General features: G+C 36.0%; 1 protein-coding gene across 2 annotated transcripts in view; it reads left to right on the forward strand.

The window, feature by feature from the left end:
* Positions 1–19: 19 nt before the first annotated feature.
* The window catches only part of spats2 (spermatogenesis associated serine rich 2), a 28,636-nt gene continuing 4,650 nt past the window's right edge, over positions 20–24,005 (forward strand). The window contains exons 1-13 of one of the 2 annotated variants that reach the window (XM_055165968.1): positions 20–125; positions 4,642–4,858; positions 6,917–6,996; positions 8,063–8,098; positions 9,069–9,177; positions 10,516–10,565; positions 12,654–12,870; positions 14,294–14,464; positions 16,103–16,238; positions 19,188–19,246; positions 22,245–22,354; positions 23,165–23,267; positions 23,857–23,996. In XM_055165968.1, the coding sequence (XP_055021943.1) occupies positions 4,834–4,858; positions 6,917–6,996; positions 8,063–8,098; positions 9,069–9,177; positions 10,516–10,565; positions 12,654–12,870; positions 14,294–14,464; positions 16,103–16,238; positions 19,188–19,246; positions 22,245–22,354; positions 23,165–23,267; positions 23,857–23,996 (1,236 nt within the window). In that variant the 5' untranslated portion in view covers positions 20–125; positions 4,642–4,833. The remainder of the gene's footprint in view (positions 126–4,641; positions 4,859–6,916; positions 6,997–8,062; positions 8,099–9,068; positions 9,178–10,515; positions 10,566–12,653; positions 12,871–14,293; positions 14,465–16,102; positions 16,239–19,187; positions 19,247–22,244; positions 22,355–23,164; positions 23,268–23,856; positions 23,997–24,005) is intronic. The other variant, XM_020929868.2, reaches the window with a different exon arrangement.

The raw sequence follows: 24,005 nt of genomic DNA on the forward strand, positions 1-24,005 counted from the left end.
CTGGCAACATATGTGACGACGCTGAAGGAAAATATTGGCCACAGCAGATACTTGGCATTACAGACGCTACAGGAGCTGCGAGAACCTCCTCACAATCTATTCCTTCGTGCTCTTTCCAGCGCAAAGTACGTATCTGGTACATTTTAGAGACGTGTACAACGCGACAAAAGGCTTAACATTTCATTTCTTTTGTGGAAGGATGTCTGTTCAGCGTCAAACTTAGCAGCTCACAAATGGCTAGCTTTTCAACAAGGCATTCAATAGTAAAAGCAGCAGCCGCCTAGCCCTGCGCTAGCTCAGGTTGCATTTCGGGTAGCATGATTTGTGAAGGCGTTGGTAATGTATAAAAAATGTTCATGTTTGCGCATCTTCTGGGGGTTATTACACCGTGTGCATTTTACCGGGAGTGACGCAGAGTGTGCAGGGCTAGTGCTAATCATTTGTAACGACAGCAGCGAGCCTCGGCGCCGCAGCCTCCACTTTGGCCAAACAGAACCCCAGCAGTGATATAACGGTGACCTGCGCTAAATAACACCACAGATGTGATTGTGTTAAGCCTCGAGTGCATTTATTCTTCTAGACAAAAAATATCAGACAATGTATCACTAATCTTTTAGTTATAGTTTTGATGAAAAGGTGCTTTGATATTTTGTTGATGTGGCAGTCTATTTTTTTAGGGGGAAATATCTAAAACGACATTTATTTATCATGTATTTCAAATGTTTGTAATTCCGTGTTTTGACTTCCTGGGCCTGCTGCATTTCTGCTGAAGTGTGCCGGGTCAGCTGCTGAAATCTATCTGGGATGCAGTGCTATTTGATATGTCATATCTGAAGTTATTTCATTTAGATTTCACCAAGTAACAGAAGGGATTGAGTTATTAACTATGTAATATTTCTTGTGTGAGTTCTACTATCTACTATGCTATTGCTTTGCTTAGACAATTCCACAGAATGGCATCAAACTAATCTGTCTTAGAATAACACGTTTTGGTTGATTAAAAACATGATCAAAACATGCATTCTTATTCATATATATATATATAATATATATAATAAAATATAAATATATATATAATATATATTATAATATATATATATATATTATATATATATATATATATATATATATATATATATATATATATATATATATATATATATATCAGCTGAGTCACCTCTCCACAGATCTGACCTGTCATTTTGGCTGTTGATTTAACCTGCTTGTGTCTTGCTTATATAGAGTAGGCTGGGAATCATTAAGAAGTTGCTGAGATGATACATATCTCAATCGCACTATAACAAAATAATTTTGGAAAATATACCAAAAAATACTCTTGGCGATCACAATATTGATACTGTATCGTCACATTAAATGATACAATATACTGATATTTCAATATTTTTGCACACCCTATTGTAGAGAAGTCAAACTTTTAATGACATACTGAGGAACATTTCATTTCATAGGGGCAAGCAAGTAAAGTTACAAAGCAACTTTCTCTAGGTGGCATGCCACCTGCATGATTTCATGGAAATGGAAAGTTAAAACCACCCCATTTCTATGGAAGCAGGCAGGTGGAGGCCAAATAAGAGTCAGATTTGTGGAGATGCAAGCCCACTCACTATAAGGACCCATGTTTTTCTTTGCAATAAACACAACCAAAATTAAAGAAAAAAAAAATATACAATCAAAACAAACATGCTATTTATTTTAGTTTGTGATAAAAAAAAGCACATACTGTGGCTTTAAAATGTGATAAGGATTACAAAGATTCAGATTTTCAGGGTTTTGTTTTTTCCAAAGATCAAGTTCCTTTCAATACTAGCCTTATCTTATTTATTATCAAGTCCGAGCTGCTTGTGTCAACCACTTTGAACGGCATCAGATAAAGTGCTGATGTAGCACTTCTCCACTCTCAGAGCCTCTCAGAGCCTCTCAGCCTGGAGCACCAGCCCTCTTAATAAACAGAATGCATCCTAGTTTTGGATGAATGAACACAGCAGAGCACTTGTTGATTGTACATAGAGCTGTGACGTGGAAGGTGTGGTGGAACCAGGACTATGACATGCCAAGGTCTAATCAGCAGGGCGTGCATTTGTTCAGCCCTGGTTTCTCTTTTCACTGAACATTGCCACGAAGAGAAACTATAAAACAGACATCTGGACAATTTGAATCAGTCCAGTGGAACATGGAACATTTTCAAAAAAAAAAAAAAAAATTGGTGCATGAATAAAATCTGTAATTTTGCAGACAGTTGGGTAGAATGAGCTTTCCCTTAACCCAGGGGAGGGTGCTCTGAGACTTTAAGAAGAATATATTTTGATTGAATTTTGTATAGAAAATATTGCCTGTCGATGGGAAGGAGGCCAGTCCTCTCAATTTTGTAATATTTAATCATATATTTCTTTGCAGAAGGCTCTCTAATGTGCATTAATTCTGGCGCTCCATGGAAAAAACCTTGGGCATTTCTGGCTTAACCATTAGACAAAGGGTTGCATGATGAGCAATGTTTTTTGTTTTTTTTTCAAGCATTGCGATTAGATTTGTGATTCATGTTTTAATAACAGGATTTGATTCAGAGTTCACATTTTAAACACGTCCAGAAGAATTGACAAAAAGACTGAAACGTGAACTCTCTAATATAAGAAACACATTTTAGACAGTGTTTGTACAGATCTAAACTACAGGGTTAGCAGTTTTTATGCAGAATAAATAGTTAAGATAATTTTGTTTTCTGGTGGAAATGATTTTGCTTCAAAAATGGCATCCTTTGCAATTTGCTAATTGCATCCATTAGGAGGCTGCAAAAAATATCTAAATATCAGTATATTGTATTGTTTAATGTGATGTATCAAAATACAACAAGATCACCAAGACTTTTTTTTTATTTTTTTTTATGTGTTTTACTAAATATTTTTTTACAGCGCTAGTTTTGTTCTCGTTTATGCAGCACATTTGACATATTCACTGTTTTGATGATTAAAATGTGTGTTTCATATTCACTTTGCACAAGAGGTGGTTTAACAAAGACGTTTAGTATTACAACCATGATTTAGCCATTATTTTTTATTGAATCATATCGAATTAATTTGAAATATATTATATCAAGACATCTATCATATCGTGGCCTATGTATTGAGATATGTATCGTATTGGCAACTTCTTAATGATACCCAGCCCTAGTGTCCATTCATATTGATTTAATCTTGCGGTCCTAATTAAACAGACATCTGGACAGTTTAATTCAGCCCAGTGGAACATGGAACATTTTCAAGATTTCAGTGCATTAAAGCAGTAATTCAGATGACAGTTGGATTGAATGAGCTTTCCATTATTGATTGCACAGCCAACTCACCAGATTCAAAACTACTTGCAGTATCAGTCATATAAAGTCATTTAACGCTTCTGTTTCAAATATTTAGTATTAGGGCTGCAGCATTAATCGCAGTCAAGTTGCACTTTTAATGGACAGAATTGGCAAATTGCAAAGGCTGCATTTTTTTTAAATTAACATAAGTTCCTCCGCAAACAACAAAATCTCCTGTCTTCATTTTAAAACTGCTGAACCTCTAGTTTAGATCTGTATGAACGTGTTCTGAAATGTGATTCTTGCATTAGTTTGGCACATAATATTTCAGTCTTTTTGTCATTTGTTCTGGACTCTTTTACAATGTGAATTTTGAAAAGAATGCTATTATTAAAACATCTAATCACAGTTGCATTACTTATCAAAAAAATCGCAATGAGATATTTTTCTCAAATCATTCATATTCTATATATTGATGCTAACACCCTCTTATGGTTTCATTTGTGAATACAGACTTATGCCACCCACCACTCCCTTTAGAAAAAAAAGGAAATGCAAATTTGAGAAAAATTATTCAACTGAAAATGCCTGCTGACATTTTCCCAAAATAAATGTGGTATTTGTGCCAAAACCAAAATGAACTGCAGATTTTCTGAGATGCGCTATGGGAGAACAAGTCTGTTTTTCATTCATTAACCCGGTCAGAGGAAATGGCTTTAATTTTGTTGGGAGAGAAATTATCAAATGCAAATGCAGAGATGCTCATTTTTTTGTGAATAACAAGCACCACTTGACTTGATCGGGCTACCTTTTGTCAACTGTTTTGTTTTGAATATTCATGAAAACTTCTAGGAATTAGAGTTGTCAAAAATATAGATTTTCTTTAGCATCAATTAGCATCTGATTTTCAACACTAGATACTAATTTGAGCAGGTATTGATATTGTGAAAAAGAAAATCACATTAGCAGCACAATATTTGAGCTTTCCTGAACAGTTTTAGTATGATTTTTAACTTTATCAGACCAAACGAAGACCTCAAGGTAACTCAAGGAAATTTACACTTTATTACTAAAAAATGGGGCATTTTCATATTTATTGTGGTATTGTAATCGGTATCGAATATTGAGTCTGTTCCCTAGTATTGAAATTCGTATTGTGACACTGTAACTATAATAACAAGCACCACTTGACTTAGTAAGTGGTGCTTAAACATCTCAGTTTTAAAAACATCTATGTTTTAGTTTTGTACATTCATAAAAAGCCTAGGAATACTTTTCCAGAGCTAAGAATGTGCTCATTGAACAGCTTTTGGTCATTTTTTCTTTTGCAGATTTGGAAAAAGTCGAAGGGAAATTGAATCTTTGCCTAAAACGCTGCAGGCCTCATCTGACCTTCCTCTTGCCAGTCATTCCACTGGTCACCTCTGTGGCATCTCCTCCTCAGAAGTACTTAAAAAGACTTTCTTACCACTTAACTACTTGAAAGGGCAGAAGTTTCACCCTAAAAACTGAACAGTAGGATTATGGCAAAGAAGAACAGCCACAAAGGTGAGAATTTGATATGAATTGTGTGTTTTTACCTAGCTCAGATCATATTCATGATTTTTTTTGTTTGTTGAAATTGTGTTTGCACTGGCATTTTGATTTAAGTTGTTTTATTTTAAAGATGCATTATGTAGCTTTTATGGTTGGCTTTTGCCTTTTGCTTAACTCCATGTAGATATTTTTGCGTTGGCTGGAATTCTCCACTCTGGCTGTTAACTTTTCTATCATGCATTTATTCAATTACAGGCCTAAAAACATTCAAAAACATGCATTCTTACTCTGAGAGAGGTGGCTTCTCCACAAATCTGATATCTGATCTGTAAACTGCCCTGCTTCTCCATGGTCTTCCTGGTGGACGACCTACACCATAATTCACCTTTTATCAGTACTGATCAATCATAATGTTGAGAAATCATACTGTTGCAGTTGTTCTCACAATAATCTCTTTGTTTAGGGTACACACTCAGCTAAAATATTTTTTTTTTTTTTTTTTTGCAAATACCTTACACAATAAAATGGAAAAAGCTGTCTATTCCATGTTGTAGACTGTGACTGAGTTAGGCTGGTCCTGGGAGTGTCTCAGTGACTTCAACCCACTTTCGTTTATGAGGAAATGTCTTTACGAGAGTCCAGGTTTTTTATGCTCTGGACTTTAGGCTGCAGCTGTTTGTGTTTTGTGCTACAGTCTGTCCTCAAACCCAGTTAGCTTCAGTTTCCTTTCAGAAAAACTGAAACATGAGCCGCTAAACTAAAACAAGAATCCCATCATGTTTGTAGGGGTCTAACCTCCAGGGACAGATAGTTCTCTTTTGGAGAACTCTGATACCAGGGTTTTCTGGTATTGGAATGTACCAAACCAACTTATTGATCAGATATCATGCTTTATTTTTCTGAGCCACAGAGAGCAGCTTAAAGTGTATATGACAGGTTTTTATGATTCTCAGATTTTGATTTTCAAATTTTAATTTGGTAGGATAACACCTGTTATAAATATAATGAAGAAGCAATTTGTGAAGAAAACTTGAAAAATATGTTGAAAGTTACAGGAAATAATGGGAAAAAGTTCTATTTTAGAGAATTCCATATTGATGATATCACACTAGGGAAAATTCTATCCAAAAGTTTGGCATTTTTTGATACTAAAAACATTATTTCAACAAAATAAAGGTGTTTTATTATAATTTTGTTTATCCAATAATAATTCCTGTGTTTTGGCCGAATATAGAACATGGTTGCTAGATAACAGTTAAGAGCTTTTCCTTAGCATGATGCCATGATGTCCAACAAGGAAGTAAAATTTGGCCACACTGGGGAAATCTTTTTAGCTATATCTCAAATATTATGGTCTTAGCTGTCTTTAGTAGTCTAACCTGTCCTGCACCATTTAACTGACTATAGGGCTGTATGCAGATGTTAGAAAACTTCATTTGCACCTTTTCGAGTGGAAAACACAATATGGTCTCCTCTGGGGCCACTTACATGCTTATCCATAGACAAGTCTGTTGTCTTTCACTCCAGTCATCTCTGCTTACCACACACGAGCTGCAAGGGGAGTTCTGGGGCTTGGACTGCACTGAAAATTACATTCCAAATCCCTGTAGGCCTGTCCTCTCTGAAAACTAAAATTAAAACAGACCACCAATAATTATTATTATAATACTGAATATTATATTGATATCAAACTGGTCTGAAGTTGAAGCTACCCTGAAGCCAAGTAACTGCATTAGATCAGATGGAAAAAATGCAATTGAATCAACCCTAACTGTGATTCATCTTTCCAATTAAAAAAGACATTCAGATTTGATTAACCTTGCAGCTCTTGTGCACTCTGCTGAGGTCATGGCAATTTTCCTCTTTATTTTTAACAATGGAATTAACAGTTTTTAAGTACCAAATGGTGGTTCATTTAATCTGCTTTAAGGTTGTAATACTCAGCTCTGGGCTCTCCAGGAAATCCTGAGAAAATATCTGCTTTGTTTAGCAAATCAGCCTTTTCAGTGGTTTGCAAATAAAATTCCTCTCACCAAGTGAATGGTGGTTCATGTGGTTTGTTTTTGTCAGATACCTCGGGGGTTGTGTTCGATACTCGCTCCAAGATGGTCATGTCCCAGGGAGGAACAGCGGAGAGGATGAAGGAGAAGGTGAGATGGACACTGTGTGGGCTTCAGATTACTGTTTATATATGCCATTTTGAGGACTTTTGATGTGCCTGTAAACAGATATGGCATGAAATGTGAATATACCATAAAACTACACACAAAAGTGCAGTAATATCCCTTTACTTACTTGAACTTAAACAAAGTTTATTGATCCACAAGGGAAATTGTTTGGACACAGTAGTTCACACATCACAATATATTATATAACAGAGAAGAGTAAAAAGAGAAGAGTATAAATGGTAATAATAAGTTCAGAATATGTTGCAAACGACGCAAGAGAGAGGTATCAAATACGGCATAATTATATAAATGTATATGTACTAATAAAAATAAAATATAAAAATATAGTAATACAAATATATTTTTTGTATATTAAAGAGGTTGTAAGAAGAAACAGTGCAAAGATTAAATAATGATTGACAGGACATAGGGTTATCTGTTACATAAGGGTGAGATGTTTACACAATTGTTTGAAAGATTACACACAAAACATTTCTGTTCATTTTATTTTTAATCATTTTTTTCTTACTCTTTTAGCTATAGATATTGAAAATTCGAACATCCAGTATTAGGACCTAACAGTTTGGGAAAATATAAATCTGTGATTTTTCAGACAAGCATTGCAACTGTGATTACGAGGATTCTGTCCAAAGTTCACATTTTCAACCTGTCCAGAATTTACAAAAAATGAAATATGAACTGAGAAACAGTATAAACTACGAATGGAACAATTCTCAAAAAAAAAAAAAAGATTGACTCGTTCAGTTCTGGTGTTTCAATTTGATCCAGTTTTAAGTTTGATTCTCACGTGTCCCTCCATGTGTCTTTATTTTTTTATTCAGTGTTAATAGGATATTTTTTGTTTTTAAGATAATAATGTTAATTTAAAAAATGTATTAAACTCAAAAACAATCAAAAATTGGGAGTCCAAAATGCTTGAAATGAGTTGAATTAAATCCTGACTTAAATGAATCGTTCCATCCCTAGTATAAATATGTTTGTGGTAGAAATCATTGTATTTCAAAATAATGTGATTTGCTCTTTGCAGTTACCTGAGGAAAGTCAGGATGGAACAAAGAGTTGGGTCAGTGTGCAGGAGTCTTCCTAAAAATGTTTTCAGTTCAAGAAAAACAATTGCAGTATCTTCTACCTCTATGTACTGGTACATTTTATGGCAATTACATATATGAGGTTATTCCAAGGCTGGTGTAATTTTTTTTTTTTTTTTTTTGCAGCAGGTTAAAGGTGCACAGCACAACAGTCTCTAGTCTCTAAAGTTTGGACACTGTGTAAAGTCGCTACACATGTTAATTTTTTTCCTGATAAATATTTTGGTGACATTTTAAGCTGGAATGGAACTGTTTTCTAAGACTTCATTTCAGAAACTTGATGCTTCTTTCTAAGGCTGCAAAATTAATCAAACAAAAACACAATTAAATTGTACGCTATTGAAGTACCATCATTTCCTCCGCAAACAACAAAGTATCTCATCTTATTTTGCCTAAAAACTGTTAACCCTGCAACTTAGATCTATATAAACATGTTCTGAAGTGAACTGACAAAATAAAAGAATCTCATGTTTTACATACATTTCAACATTAAAGGGCCCATATTACACTGTTTTCTAAATTGTTTTCACTAGAAGGATTTGGATAATTTCACCTGTGGAATTGCCCATCTCACCTGTACTAAAGATAAAAGGTAGTAGTTAACTTGAAAACTACCACTACATGACATCACAAGGTGGAAGAGAGCATTTTGAGCTTTGGAGATGAAGATAGATGAACAAATCAGGATTACTCAAATGTGTGAATGAAACAAAGCACAACACATATGTTTTAGTGGAGGTAACAGCATTATAAGTATAACATGGCTTAACACTCAGAAGACTCAATTTTGTATAATGGCCCTTTAATCACAGTACTTGCCAGAAAAATCACATTTAGTTATGTTTCCTAGACTCTGCCCTGCTTGTTACAGTAATGCTGTCACTTCAGGCGGGTTTTTTGTGAAGACCTGTGACATTTAAACCTGTTTGTCTTTTGTCTGTGCAGATCAGTGCCGTCAGAGCCGTGGTTCCCAACAAAAGTAACAATGAGATAGTTCTGGTGCTGCAGCACTTTGAGAACTCTGTGGACAAAGCAGTGCAGGCCTTTTTAGAAGGTAAGACAAGTGATACTGTGCACTGTATACAGGGGAAAATAAAACTGCAATTTAATGGGACGTAATGCTTGAAATACACAAGGACATTTAATCCATTAAATTGCAACTGAGGCTTTCACAATCAAATTATGAAGAGTAATTAAACCATTTAAAGAAACTATGTGTATTTTGCTGTCTTACAGTTTAAAAGGTTTCTACAATCGCAACTGAACTGCATACATTAATTGATGCAGTGATGTCTTGCTGGGGGTGTTCTACATGTATCTCTGTTGTGGAACTTTCACCATTTACCACGGTGACTCAATGCAGACACTGCCTGACAAATTTTAAGAAAGTTTTAGGTTTAAACCACCTTTATCTCTTGACAACCCAAATGATAGACTCACGTGAGGCTCAGTGTGCTTTCTCATTGCATCAGCTTGAGAACCAAAACATTAAATTATAACAGAAACAACTTCATCTTCAGTGTATTTGCTGATTTATTCTTAATTACATTTGATTATTTTTTATCAGTAAAAGCTATATTTGATTGAAATGTAACTACTTCATGTTTATAAAATGTAACTACTCAAATTACTTACTGAAGGAAAATACACTTCTGTACACACTAATTTGCATAATATTGTGTAATTCATGTTGTAAGTCGCTGTAGTAAAGAATTGACGATTTACAGTACCATCTTTTTTAGTAATGGAATGCGATTTTCAAGCTCAGAATAATAGTACTTACTTTGTGAGGTCTTATACTAGTTGTAATAAAGTAGCCACCCTTTGCTTTGTCATCAGTGATGCCAACCCTTGACCTTTTCTCAATGAACTTTACAATTAAAGTAGGCTGAAATAATTTTCATTTGAAGGTGTGCCATGCCAGGGTCAAGGAATGCCAATTGTAAAAGGTGGTTTTGATGGCTTCAGGGAAAATCTACAATGTAAATAATCATGGAAACTAAGAAGAAACATAAATTAAAAAGTGTGTCCAAACTATTATATTATGTTATGTTATGTTATATAATTAGTTGTAGCATTGTCATTGAAATCTGTTTAAAATCTGACTAAATGCACACTCCCACAAATGTATAGTTAGATTAGATATAGCTGGGGCATGTTTTACTGTTGTCCGCCCTGTATTCCCGACAGCAGCTTTTAACGTGACCTTGGTACAGTCTTGCAGTGTGCCATAGTTTGCATTCAAAGTTCTTCACGTCACAGAAATGCCTTGAGTTTGACGAGTTATTTTTAGCACAAAAGAACGTCAGAAGGCTTCTAAAAACACCTCGGGCTTTTGTGATGGAGACTGATTATTGCATGTTTGAACTGTGAGTTTGTTGTGGTTTTGCAGGCAGTGCAGCGGAGATCCTGAAAGAATGGAATGTTACAGGCAAAAAGAAGGTAAGTGCTAATAGTGCAAAAGTCAAATGCAGATAACTTAAAGGCACGGTACCAGATTGGAGTTTTGCAATCATGGTAAAACAACTAGTATGCAGATCACACACTATGGATGACATATTTTAACCTCAAGAGCTGCTAATACATCTGTATCTGTCTGTATCTGTCTGTATCTGTCAGTATCTATTCTGGGGCAAAGACAAGTTTTGCTCAAATATATTGGGGAAAATTGTGTACAGGGACTAAATATGTTTTTTCTAATTATTATGTGGTTTGGTGGCAAATATTTATCATGGTTTTACATCAGTCAAGTGTCAGTTTCTGAAGATTTAGTTGGAAAGAACAATTAGGAAGTAGGAAGTGGTGTCAAATTCTAAAAAGGAATCTATGAATTGGAAAAAGTTCAACAAAACAACAAAATTCCCAAACTGGTTTCTTCTGTGGTATGGTGCAACATAAAACAATGAATAATGTTAATAATGTTAGTGCTTTTTACATATTTTTATTCATTAAATGGTAACCATTGTGTAAATTGTGTATGATTGCAAGTAACAGTTATGGAATTACACAACCAGTAAGTAAAAGTATAAAGTTGTATAAAAATCTTGCATAGTTTTTACCATTTTTAAATATATTATTAACTATGTTTTGGTGAAATTAGTTATCTAACCTGCAATATCCACTTGAAAGTAATTCATTCCTCAAAAGCAGTAGGGTGTGTACAAGTTTATGTAATCCTATCCTCTTGTCAAAATGATAAAAACTACAAAACTGTGAAAGCTTGAAAAGGGTGTTATTGTACTAAACTATGAGTGAGGGGATTGATTGCTACACTGAATGTCTCTAACTACTTTTCAACACTATTTCACACTGTTGATGAATGATGAAGCCTACCCACAAGGCCACACATCAGATTATTATTATGTGATATTAGAGATGGTACAAACACAAAAAGACAGAGGACATTGGGATTTGGTGGTGATTGTTGATTTTAAAACATGAGATTCATCTTGCGGACCCTAATTTTAAGGTCAGCATTTGTGGATTTCCATTTTGGATATTTCCAAAAACAGTAATTTCCCCATAGAGTTCGAGAGGCCCTTGTCTGAGATCATGACGTGAACACAACCCATTAATAATTGTATTAATTGAAATGGGAAACTATGAAGTTTGTATTGTCCCTTGTTGCTGATTGGAACATAGATAATGAACAAGCAGCATGAAATTGATCTGTTTGTGCAGCAAGTAAAAGGAGCAGGTGGTCTAGTCCGGGTCTAGTCTGGGTCTAGTTCGGATTAGTTCTGATTAGTTCAGGTTTGGTTTAATGAACTGGTCTAAATTTTGATGTAATTTGTTTTAATTGAATCTGTTAAATGTGCAGTGCAGGAAGAAAAACTTGCCCAGTTTTTAGGTGGAGGCATTACTGGTTTAGTCTGGCTTTAGTTCAAGTTTAAAGCAGTTAACCATGTAAATGGTTTCTGTTTTTGTTGTTCTGTTTATTTAATATGTTTCAAAAGAATCTGTGGGTTTCAAGTCACGTTTTAGTCCAGGTTTAGTCCATATTTAAACACATTTAACATTTAAACACATTACAGCTTTGACTGTAATGTTCCATGGTACCATATTAAATGTACCTAACATGCTATTAAATTACAGATGTTTTTGTTACTGTCTACTGCTTATCTCTATGGAGATGGATAAGATGATAATGCCATTCTGTGGAATATTCCAGGTGAAGTAAAAATAAAAATAAAAATGGAGAAGCATGCCCTCTACTAAAAAAGTTACATAATGCACATTTTAATTTCAGGTGCTATTCAGGTTTAAACCGATCCTTAAAGCTCATTCTAAGTTTTTCTGGACCTGCTTCTGTAGTTCCCACGGTGACTAAACAGAGGAACTGAAATTAGGTAAACCATTGAAAGTAAGACAGTCCCATCCAAACAAACCCAGTTTATGGGAGTAGTAACATTTCTGGAACGGTCCTCTGGTTCAGGTCCTGATTTAGGCCTGATTTAGTTCAGGTTTAGTCCATTTTATAGGATTTACATTACTGTTTTGTTTAAATTGCTTTTCTTTAATCTGTTTCAGCCCAAGAAGAAAAAGAAGCCAAAACCTGCAGAGCAGGCAGAGGCAGCGGAGGTTTCTGCAGTAGATGGTGCTGTGGAGCCAGGCGACGAGATGAACGGTTTCCATGGTAATGGGTCGGTCCTGGATGAATCCCTGGACTCTCTAAGTGAGCAGCTGGACTCCGCCTCTCTTGATGCGGCTGAACTTGACTCAGAGCCCGCCACCTCTGAAAACACAGGTGAAGGTTGTGTGCAAATTGTGGAGGCATTAGACTTTCAAAGAATAGAGTGGTAGCTACGATTGTCACGGTAATTACTATCTTGACTTTAGGGCTGCAACTAACGATTATATTAGTAGTCGACTAGTCAAACATCTACATAACACATTTAGATCAGTTTTGTCTTCTTTTAGGTTAAAGGAAATATATGCCGTTTTCAGTGTCTTTGCTTGCATCGGTTGTTATTGGGTATTGACTATCGGCAGATACGTAAAGCTATAGTGCTGGAAATGGTATTGGAACTGAAAAAAGTAAATCGGCACATCCCTGCATTTGTGCCCTTGGGGCGGCAGTAGCTCAGTTGGTAGAGCATTTGCCCACTGATCTGGCGGTTCGAATCCAGCTCTTGACATAAAAAACATCACAGGTTGAGCGGTCAGATCCACTGACCCTCAGGTTGGCTGGTGGGATTCCAGCTCCCACTGATGAATGCTGTCGTTGTGTCCTTGAGCAAGACACTTAACCCCCCTTGCCCACAGTGTCTGCGTACACTGGTGTGTGTGTGAATGGGTGAGTGGTTCCTTGTTGTAAAGCGCTTTGAGTGCGCGAAAAGCGCAATAGAAAAATGTGACCATTTACCATTTTACCATTTAAATTTTAGATTTAGATTTTCAAAACTCCTTTTTAATCAAATGTAGGCTGAAATATTGTGAGCATAAAATATTGTGTAATTAAGTGTTAAAATACAACTAGGATTATTTTTTTTATTGTTTCCTTATCACTCAGTATATTCATATGTGTATAATGTATTATATATTTCATGGTTCAGCTTTTATTTGCTTTTAGGACTGGTAATATCAAATTGATCTTTTGTTATTTTTTAATTTTCTGACTGTGTGTTAAGATCATTGTGTCAGTGGCTTAATGTTTATTTGTTATCCTTTAGCTTCTTTTTTGTCATATTGCTCTGCTCAACTGGCTGATCAAGCTACAGAAATAATGCAAAGGTCATGGTCTATATGTTCCCTCTGCTTTTGCACACAGTATTATAATATTGACAAAGTATTATTGAAGTACTGCCAGTTTAGTTAGAACATAATTTCTTGTCATTTCAAATGTGTAAGTAGTTGACACAATACTAAAATTCCTCACACTATTTTGATACAAAGGAATATGCTTGATATAATGCTGCTCTTTTGGCTGTAATCTTCCATGTATCTTCAAATTATCTATAGCCATAAAGTATGGTTTTAACTTTCCATTTCCATGGAATCCCACAGGTGATGTGCCATACTGTGCTTTTAATGTGATGATGTGTTTTGTTTTGGTTTTTTAGTATTGATACTTGCTCAAATGTCTTTATACTAGTTTTAATATAAATTGCAAACAATCATTTTTGATATTTTGACAATTCTATGTCTGATGCGATGTGTTTTTATCACAGGGGCAGAAGCAGAGAGCCAGAGCAGTGCTCCAAGTCCCGCTTTATGTGTTCAGGAGAGCAGAAATCACCAGAGTCTTCGCGGAAACAAGCCTAGACAGAGGCCTGCTCCCTCCTCACACCCCCCATCCTCCATCCCCACAGACAACTGTCAACAAGGAACCAAGAAAATAGGTCAGAACTAACTTCAAATAACTTAACATTATTTATGTACTTTCTGACTTTTGACTCATTATGGACTAGGGATGTGATTGTTTTTTAACACTCATTACTGGATGGAGTCTGATTTATTAGTTTAAAAATAGCGCCTATAATTCGAATAGTCGAATAGACCATGAAGTACCTGATTTTCATTTTACTGATTTGCATCAAAGACTTATCACGTAACTTTTTTGCCACAAAATTTTGCTGCCTCTTGCTCCTCTTGTTGTTGCTGTTCCTTTGGCTGTAAGATTCCAATGTGGCATAAATCACATCTATCTCCAAGGAATCATGAAAGTTATGCACTGGTGCTTTAAGGAATATTATTTTTGTAAATATCCAAACACAAAAGGCCATATGAAATATATATTTTAATTGTCTTGTCTTAATAGCTGTTCTTTTAATTCATAACAATAGTTTGTTTTTGCTAACAATTTTTACTGAGATGAGACATTTTCTGTCACAAACACACTCATTCACACAGGAGCATACACACATTAAGCAAGGCGAGTGAAGTTCTGATGGATTCAATAATTATAGATGTATTAACCAGATAATCTAGCTCAAAACATATGCAGTCTGACAGTTACGAGACACCATTGAATTCTGACCTGTCTTTTCAAAATGTTTTGACACAAGATTTTATATTTATTTATCATTACATTATCTTAAATAATAAACTATCAATTAATTTGAATAAAACCAAATACATTCTTTTTGGAAATGAAAAAAATAAATAAACAGTTCCATATAAAAATCAATAGTACAGAGATCGAGAGGGTGTACTCAACAAGATTCTTGGGAATAAATATAGATGATAAATTAAACTGGAAATTGCACATAAATATACTGAAGGCAGAGATTTAAAAAATCATATCATGCTATATTATGTAAAATTAAAAACTCTGTAAATCATAATGCACTCAAACTATTATATAACGCGCTCATCCTTCCATACCTTAACTATTGCATGGAAATAAGGGGGAATAATTATAAAACGAATATCAATTCCATTTTCTTACTGCAAAAGAAAGTTACTAGAATAGTCAATAATGCAGATTACTATGCCGAAACAAATGTTCTTTTTATTAAATTAAATACATTAAAATTACATGATCCCCTTTATTCTCAATACTGCAAATGTCATGTTTAAGGCACATAAAAATATGCGCATATATAAATACACAGACACATAAGTGTCTGTGTATGTATATACCAATAGGTATGAATTCTAATCTGCACATGATCAGTGTGTGTGTTTGTGTGTATGAACATCGGCGTGTATTGGATTGTGTGCCTGTATTGTGTATGTGAGTATACCAAAAGAATTAAGTACATATTCTTTCCTGCACTCATAAAAGATGAGTTTTGTGTTGTTTTCTGTAAATAGTTCTGCTGTCTTGCATCCTGTTCTATATGTTAATAGGGTTAGGCAAAATAAGTCTTAAAACTTCAGCCTAAACCTCTTTTGATGTGTAGAAACTTTAGTGATATGCATAAAATGCATAATTTCTGTGTTAAATCATTGTAATATGATGTATATGTTAATTGACTGAAGAAAATAAACTAACTAATAACTAACTAAATACTGACTGGCTTCTCTCCCCACAGCTTCTACAGTTGACCGCTCTGTGAAGGACTTGCAGCGGTGCACGGCATCACTCACTCGATACAGGATGGTGGTGAAGGAGGAGATGGACTCTTCTATCAAGAGAATGAAGCAGACGTTTGCAGAACTCCAGAGCTGGTGAGTTTGTATCTGATAACCTGTGGAATAGAGTTGTCATCATAATTACTATCAATTTATAGTTAATTTATTTTGTCTTTCTACCATGTTGTAACGCTCCTTCATCAAAAACATGCCTGAAGAGGTTTTAGATGCCATTCATGCATATTTCAGTAATTTAGTGATCTTTATCTGTATTCGAACCCTACTTCTGTCCAGTGCTCAGCCCAGAACTATACATCACCCATGCTCCCACACAACAATCATCCATAAATATACAAAAACACAATTCAACTGTACACAGCAACTTCGCAAACCTCAATGTGCAATAGTCAGCGGCATGCATGCTGATAGTGTTGTGATAGTGCTCTGAATGGGGAGTGACTTGGCGTGGATAGCAAAGGGAGGGTAAACTTATAAGTAGAGCCTGACCGATATGGATTTTGTTGTGGCCGATATGAAACCGATATAATGGGAGTTGAAGCTGCCGATAGCCGATATAATCACCGATATATTTCGTGATGTAAAAATTCACTGTAAATCTTGAATTGATTAAAAAACTTAGGTTTGTCTCTAGTGGATTCTAAATTGGGTTTATTTAGGCAACATTTATTGTTATTTTGACTCTTTACATCATATTTACATACAGTAGATTGGCCTAATGGCATTTTTGCATCACATTCTAGCTACTAGTGATGGGGATTTCCAGTTTTTTTTTGTTTTTTTTTGGAGAACCGGCTCTTTTGGCTCGGCTCACTAAAGCAGCTGGCTCTTTCGGCTCCCAAGCGACTCTTGAGATTGTTTTGTTGCAAGCAGGACTAAACCAGAACTGAACCAGGACTGAGTGTCGGCACTCGGTTTCTATCTCTCTTCTGCACTCGAGCCCAAGATTAGTCCTGGTTTATTCATTTTATGCTGAACTGCAGCCAAATATGCACTTTTTTTTATCCTATGCACACGCAGATTTCTGAAAGTTTCGTTTTCAGCCGCTGCTGCTGTCAAACTACGGGTCTACATACGGCATGAAGAAAAAGAGAAAACACGGCTCCCAATAAGAAGCAGGCTCCCGTTGTTCGCTCTGAGAGCCGCTTCGATCGCGACCGACCCATAACTCCTAGCTAGTAAACTATTGCTATTAGCCTTTAGCCGTAAATGCTGCGCTCCGCGGTAGTTAATTATATGCATAAATGTGGATCATTCACACGTCTAGTCACAGCTCATTTACATATCAATGCTGGTCCAGTAACAAATATACGGCCAATGTAGTCACTTTACAATAGACCAATAGAAAACAGCCTGTTTATGTGTGGGAGCTACAGCAGCTAACCGCTAACAAAACCTTAACTAGCTTCAAAGTCGATGTATTTCCAACACTCACCGCTCACACAGGCTCCTCCTCACATCACAAGTCTGCACTAATAAATGTCCTTTTAATCCAGACTCAAACCGATTGTCCGAAAAAGAATATAATCTCAATGTTGCGCACGGCTGCGGGTGTAAACAAACACACGCGAGTGAAGTGACGTCACTCTGGTGGTGTGTTCAGGGACAGTAGGGACACAGACAAATTACACCGCAGATAAATACTGATGCGGAGCCACATATTAGGACATTTATCTGTCTGTAAATTGGATTAAATGAACATAATGTAGAGAGTCTAAGCTTTATAACGAGGTATAACATGCCCAGGTGAAATATCGGCCCATATCAGCAAGCATATCGGCCGATAGCCGATATGTCTCCAGGTGCCCATATTAGCCGATAATATCGGCCAGCCGATATATCGGTCGGGCTCTACTTATAAGACATGTTAATATGTTATTAATATGCTAAATATGTTGTGTGTTAGCAGTTAATACCTCATAGAAGTAAAATACACCCTTTTTAGTGTATTATAGACACAACTACTAAAAAAAAAACTATACAGTTCATATTTTTTTCCTACTAGTGTATTGTACATTTAGATTTTTCGGAATAATCCTGCTTTGTTTTTTGTTTTTTTCCCCCAATTTTATCATTTATCTATATTTTTTGTCTATATTCAGTACATGACCCTTCAAAATTTGTTATCAAGACTACTGTGGCAGTGCCCTAAAGTCAACATAATAAAAATAGTTTATCATTGTGTGCAGTTTCACCTGTGTAACATGAGTCTACAGCCTTCAGTAAAAAGCTATTTGTTTACACTTGACTTTATTGTACTGAACTATAATAATAATGAGACACTCAAAGTCCCTTTACATGTCATGCAATATTTTTCACTTGGTGTACTCTGTGGTAAACCAATCCTGTAGCCACAACTGTCCTGGGATAGACGAGTGGGAGGCTGGCTGCAAATCTGCTTCCTCTGTTCAGGAGTGTCTTGCCCAAGGACACAATGGGAGGATGCTGATATTTACTGGTCAAATCCACCATCCTTTTGGTCTGTGGATGAATGTTCTACCATTCACCAGCAAGATGCCAATTCAGTTTTCTACATGGAGAACATTAGATTGTTTTTAAAGGAGCACTAACTTTTCTGGTGGAGGGTCTGCTTGCTTGTCTCCAGGGAGATGTTATTGAATTGCCTGAAATGTTCAACAGCATGAAATTTGACATGCCATTCTTTATCCAAATAAACAAAGTTCAAACAAGTTAAAAACATGCATTCTTATTGGCTTACCTATTCACAGATCTGACCTGTAACTTTGTGGAGTCACCAAAACAAAGCAATAATATCTCCATCAGAAAAAATGTATAATGCACCATTAAAGCCCCAGTACATACCAGTACTTCATTTAATTAGTTAAAAAAATATATTATATCCTCACTGTGAGCTGACTTATATCTTGGCATGAATCTTATTTGGACTGGAGGAGCACTTCCACCTGCTTGTTTCCATGGAAATGGCTACAATATTCTACAGTAATGGCATATGTGTCCAAGAGTGGACAACAACCATTTTAACACTTATTTCTCTCTTTTTTCCAGTTTAATGGACAGAGAAGTCACCCTTTTGGCAGAAATGGACAAAGTGAAAGCTGAATCCAGTGAGTACTTCATATAAAAGGACCTGAGTGCGAGTGCGTTTGCGAGTGTGAGTGCGCGCGCGCGCGCGCGCGTGTGTGTGTGTGTGTGCGCACGCGAGTGTGCGTCTGTGTGTGAGCGCATAGTGCATACCACCCGTGGGCCATAACCTGAGCACCTGACAGAGCTGCAGAATCTGACCTAAATCACACACTGAGGCTCAGAGGCACACAGAGCAGGCAGAGATTGTTGTGGAACAGCTAGTCCCAGTTTCCTTCCCAGCTGCAGTCGTGCCCCCAGGCTGCTGCTGTGTACGGAACGGAAAAAATGACTTAGACATATGTTTTGAGTTGTTGAGATTTACTTACGGTATAAGTAAATTAAAATTACATATTTTTAATGCACTGCATTGAAAAATTAATGGTCACATTTATCAAATATCAAACACCAGTTATTTAAGTTCTGCAAACAACAAAATCCTGTCTTATTTATGGGTGGAAGATTATCAGATGTCTTGCTGTTGTGTCTGATAACAGATATATTCAGATATCCTTATTAATCGAGGTGCAAAAATTTGTAGTTGAAGGGGCCATATCACACAAACACTCACAGTGCCCCGCTGTGTGTTAAAATCCATACGCCTTCACTTCATTTGGATAATTTCAGCCCTGGATATTGCAGTCTCTACTGACCAAACAGTAAAAGGTAGCTTCTAACATGAAAACTACCGATTAATGACATCACAAGGAGGAGCAGAGTATTTTGGAGCTTTGGAGATATAGACAGATTAATAATAAAGGGATTTTGATGAGGTTTCAACATAACATGACTTAAAACGCACAAGAAACAATTTTGTGTAATATAGGACTGTTAAGTTCACAAATTAACTTTTTCAAAATATGTTGAGAAAATGTAATGTCAGTGAGATATATTTGTTGTACTTTTACTTCTTAATTCTTATTTTATTTTTATTTGAAATAGAAAAAAAATAATAATTTCATACTAAATTATGTCAGTGAATGTAAGAACTGCATTTACTTTGTTAATTTAAGTAGAAAATAATGTATTGAACTCAAACCAAAGACATCTTGTCAAACCTATTATATTATTCTGATTCTAAGTCATTTTGACTAATGTAGATTTCTCGTTTCACAGTGCAGCGGTGTGTAACATGACAGAGCAGGACTGCATAGTTTCTACAACTAGGCCAGTCTCTCTCTTTAATCCCCCTCTCATTCCATCTGTCTCCACACTCTCCCTCTCTCTCCTCCTTCTCTCTCCATCTCACCCCATCTCTCTCTTATCCTCTCTCCCTTGCCCTCTCTTACCTGTGCTCTCCTCTCTCTCTCCCTCTTACCCCTCTTTCTCTTGCCCTCGCTCCCTCTCTTTCTCTCTTTTATCTTCTTTCCTCTCTCTCTTCCTATTTCCTTTGCCCCCGCCCTCTTTCTCTCCTTTCTCACCCTGCTCACCCCTCTCTCCCCCTGTGCTCTGTAGAGTGTTCTGTGCTGAAAAGTGTCAGGTGTCAGGGGAGACTCAAGGCTGTTTTTATGAAGGTGTGCTCAGATTTGAAAATGGATCACAAGTTTTATAACTTCAAAACAAAAACAACATTTTCCAAAATAACCATATCTCTTATAAGATATTGAGCTTTGGCATTAAACAAAAAGCGGATGATTTCACTAGGCCAAGTTACAGGTCAGATCCATGGAGAGGCAATTCTGGGTATTGTGATCACTGATATGGTGTTGATTGCATAAGTAATACAATATATGAGATTAGAGTGGTTAAAATCAGCTGTGCTTTAGTTGATAACAGATTTGACCTTTATAATCAGACACTTCACTGTTGTTTTAACCTGCTGAATCTGATTTGTTGTCAGTATGCTCTGATTTGTGTCTAGTGTTGGAAGACTTTTTCCATGAAGCTTTTATCTGCTGTTTTATATCTTTGACCTGTATTTGGCTACAGTGCTGAGTCAGGTGAACTTTGTACTTTACAGCTGTTAAGGCAAAATGCTGCATGAGAAATTAAATAACCAATAACCTGTAACGATAAATAAGAAATGCAAATGTTATCTACTGCAAACCAGCTGCTGTTTCTGTGAAAATCTGATATAATTAAGTAGCAATGTCAAATAATGTCAAATTAGTCATTAGTCGTTCATGTTGGTATTGTTTCATGTTTATCAACAATTTCACTGCAATTTTCTCAACTTTTGTCTATGAAAAAAATAACTGATATCTAGGGTAGAGAGATAGAGCCTGGTAATGGATATTAAAACCATGTAGTGGATTTGAGGACAATCCAGCATGCTTGCATATCAGCCATTGGTTTCTCTGAATCAGCATTGGCCATGAAAAAACCCAGAATTTGCTCTAATGTTAATTAACAAAAATAATTTACATTTCATCCTCCAAAGTCTGAACTCTGCTCTTAACCACATGATTTTATTAACTTGGAAGGTTGGCTATGGACCTTTCTATGAAACCCAAGCTGATCATTAACTGCTTCAAATTATTAGATCTCTTTCATATTTAATTTATTTCACAGCTCTTCTGAAAGCCCTTATGTATTTCAGAGTTAAACCAATGATCAGCTGTATTTGATCAGGAGCCCCCAAAACCCCCACTGCAAAATAAAATTGCTGGACATAATATTTTTGTTACAAAACATTTAAAATCAGGTTTAATTTTAGTATTTTTGTTCATTCTACCAAAATATTCTGTTATCTTTTAAGAAATGCATTGAGGGAACACATAATGGACACATTATTAGGGTGTTCCTCATCATTAAGTTAGTCAAAGTTGTATTTTGACTGATTCATGCATTCAAGCACAGTATGCTTTCTTTAACCGAGTGCCATAATTTAAAAATATTTTCCAATTATCTCACTACCTTCCTGCCCAGTGCCTCTTGACTCTCATATGTGGTTTCCTTTAAACATCTTGTGGCTGTATTGTGTTTGAGAATCATATTTTACTAGTTTTTTAATTTTTGGCTTGCATTTTGTGTTTGTTTCAGTGATGATTTTGGATGCGCGGCAGAAGAGAGCAGAGGAGCTTAGACGACTCACAGAGAAGTCAGCCTCAATGTCGGAGGAGCAGCTCTCAGAACTACGAGCAGATATCAAGGTAAGGCACAGGGCTTGGTAATAGGTATTACTGATTAAAAAAATATATTATTTAGATGTGTAGATATTTGAGACCTATTGGGTTCAGGGCAAAAATCTTATTCAATAAGACCTTTATTAGTAGCTAATGGCTATAAGTTGTCTGCTGTCTATACAGCCAAATTCAAGATTTTATAATCATAACTTGTCTTTTAGCCCCCTCTGCTGGAGGTTTGGTTGATGCAAATAGAAGGCCTTAGATACACTACATTCATTTCTGTTAATTAATTAAAATTGGTTCGGAATGGTTTGCCACTTGCTTGTCTCTATGGAGATATAATTCTTTTGCCTAGAATATTCCACAGTATGGCATTAAACTTGACAATCTTACATTTATTCCATTACAGATGTTTATATTACTAAATGAACCTTATATTACTAAAAATACCTCCATCCATACCACCTACCACCTTGTTTTTTCACAGATCTGACTTGTGATTTGGCCTGGTGGTGTCACCTGCTTGTCTCTATGGAGATTAACTAGGTTATCACCATATTGTGGAACTTTCTAGGCAAAGTAATGACTAGACTTTAGACTTTTTAGACTTTTATTGTCCTGAAGGGAAAATTCATTTTCACGTACACAGAGCTCGTTTGACATATACTTCAACAACATATTTCATATACAACATATTATTATTGGACAAGCAGGTCCCCAGAAGTTACATAGTGCACCTTTTTAAATGAAAAGAATGACCAAGGCTGGGGTGTTTTCAGTTTGTGACTTTCATTGACACAGACACATTCTTAACCCCATAATATTTTCTTTCAGCACTTTGTGAGTGAACGAAAATACGATGAAGATCTGGGGAAGGCTGTTCGATTCACCTTTGACCTTGAGCCGTTAAAGACGAGCATCACAGGGTTTGGATCAGGTACAGCCATTGTAGATTGTATATATAAATGGACATAGCAAGCACTCTAGCCTCTGTGTTCCAAATAGGAAATGATCATGGGCACTCCATTGACTCCATCGACTCCAATTCACTTTACACAGGAAAATTGTCACCCTTTCTCTAACTGCTGCAGTGAAGTTTGTCATTTTGGTCTTAATTAAAAAAAAATGTTAAAATGTTTTTTATTTGGCAGTTTTGTCCTTAAATGAATATATGAACATTAATAACTGACAAATCAGCTGCCTCCTTTCACTGAGGTGACTGTCGCACTCTCTGTCTCTCTTTGTCTCTGTCTCTTTCCATCTCTCGGTCTCTTTCCCCATCTCACTCCATCTGTCTCAGTCTCTCTCTCTCTCCTGTCTTTATCTATTCATCTATCTCTGTCAGATACTGATCTATACTAAAACTATTATCAAAATGAGATATAAATCTGAGCAGGTATCAATTCTAACACAGTCACATAAATTAATAAAACCAAAACTTTTTTTTTTGTTTGTTTGTTTTTCCTATTGCTGCTGACAAATTTAATGTCACATTGTTAATCTGTTGTTTGTTCTTATGTGTGCAGTGTACCATCCAAACACAGGGTACTCAAACAGGTCTCGCTGTAGCTCCACCTCCTCCTCTGTGACCGGTCCACAAGAAACTCCGCCCCCTCCGCAGACCCAAAACACTTCTACTGAACCCCGACCCCCTCCCACCAAACAGGTCGGTTTA

This window comes from Boleophthalmus pectinirostris, unplaced genomic scaffold (genome assembly GCF_026225935.1).
Source record: "Boleophthalmus pectinirostris isolate CB_2022bp ecotype Guang Dong unplaced genomic scaffold, ASM2622593v1 HiC_scaffold_8, whole genome shotgun sequence".
Classification (NCBI taxonomy): Eukaryota; Metazoa; Chordata; class Actinopteri; order Gobiiformes; family Gobiidae; genus Boleophthalmus; species Boleophthalmus pectinirostris.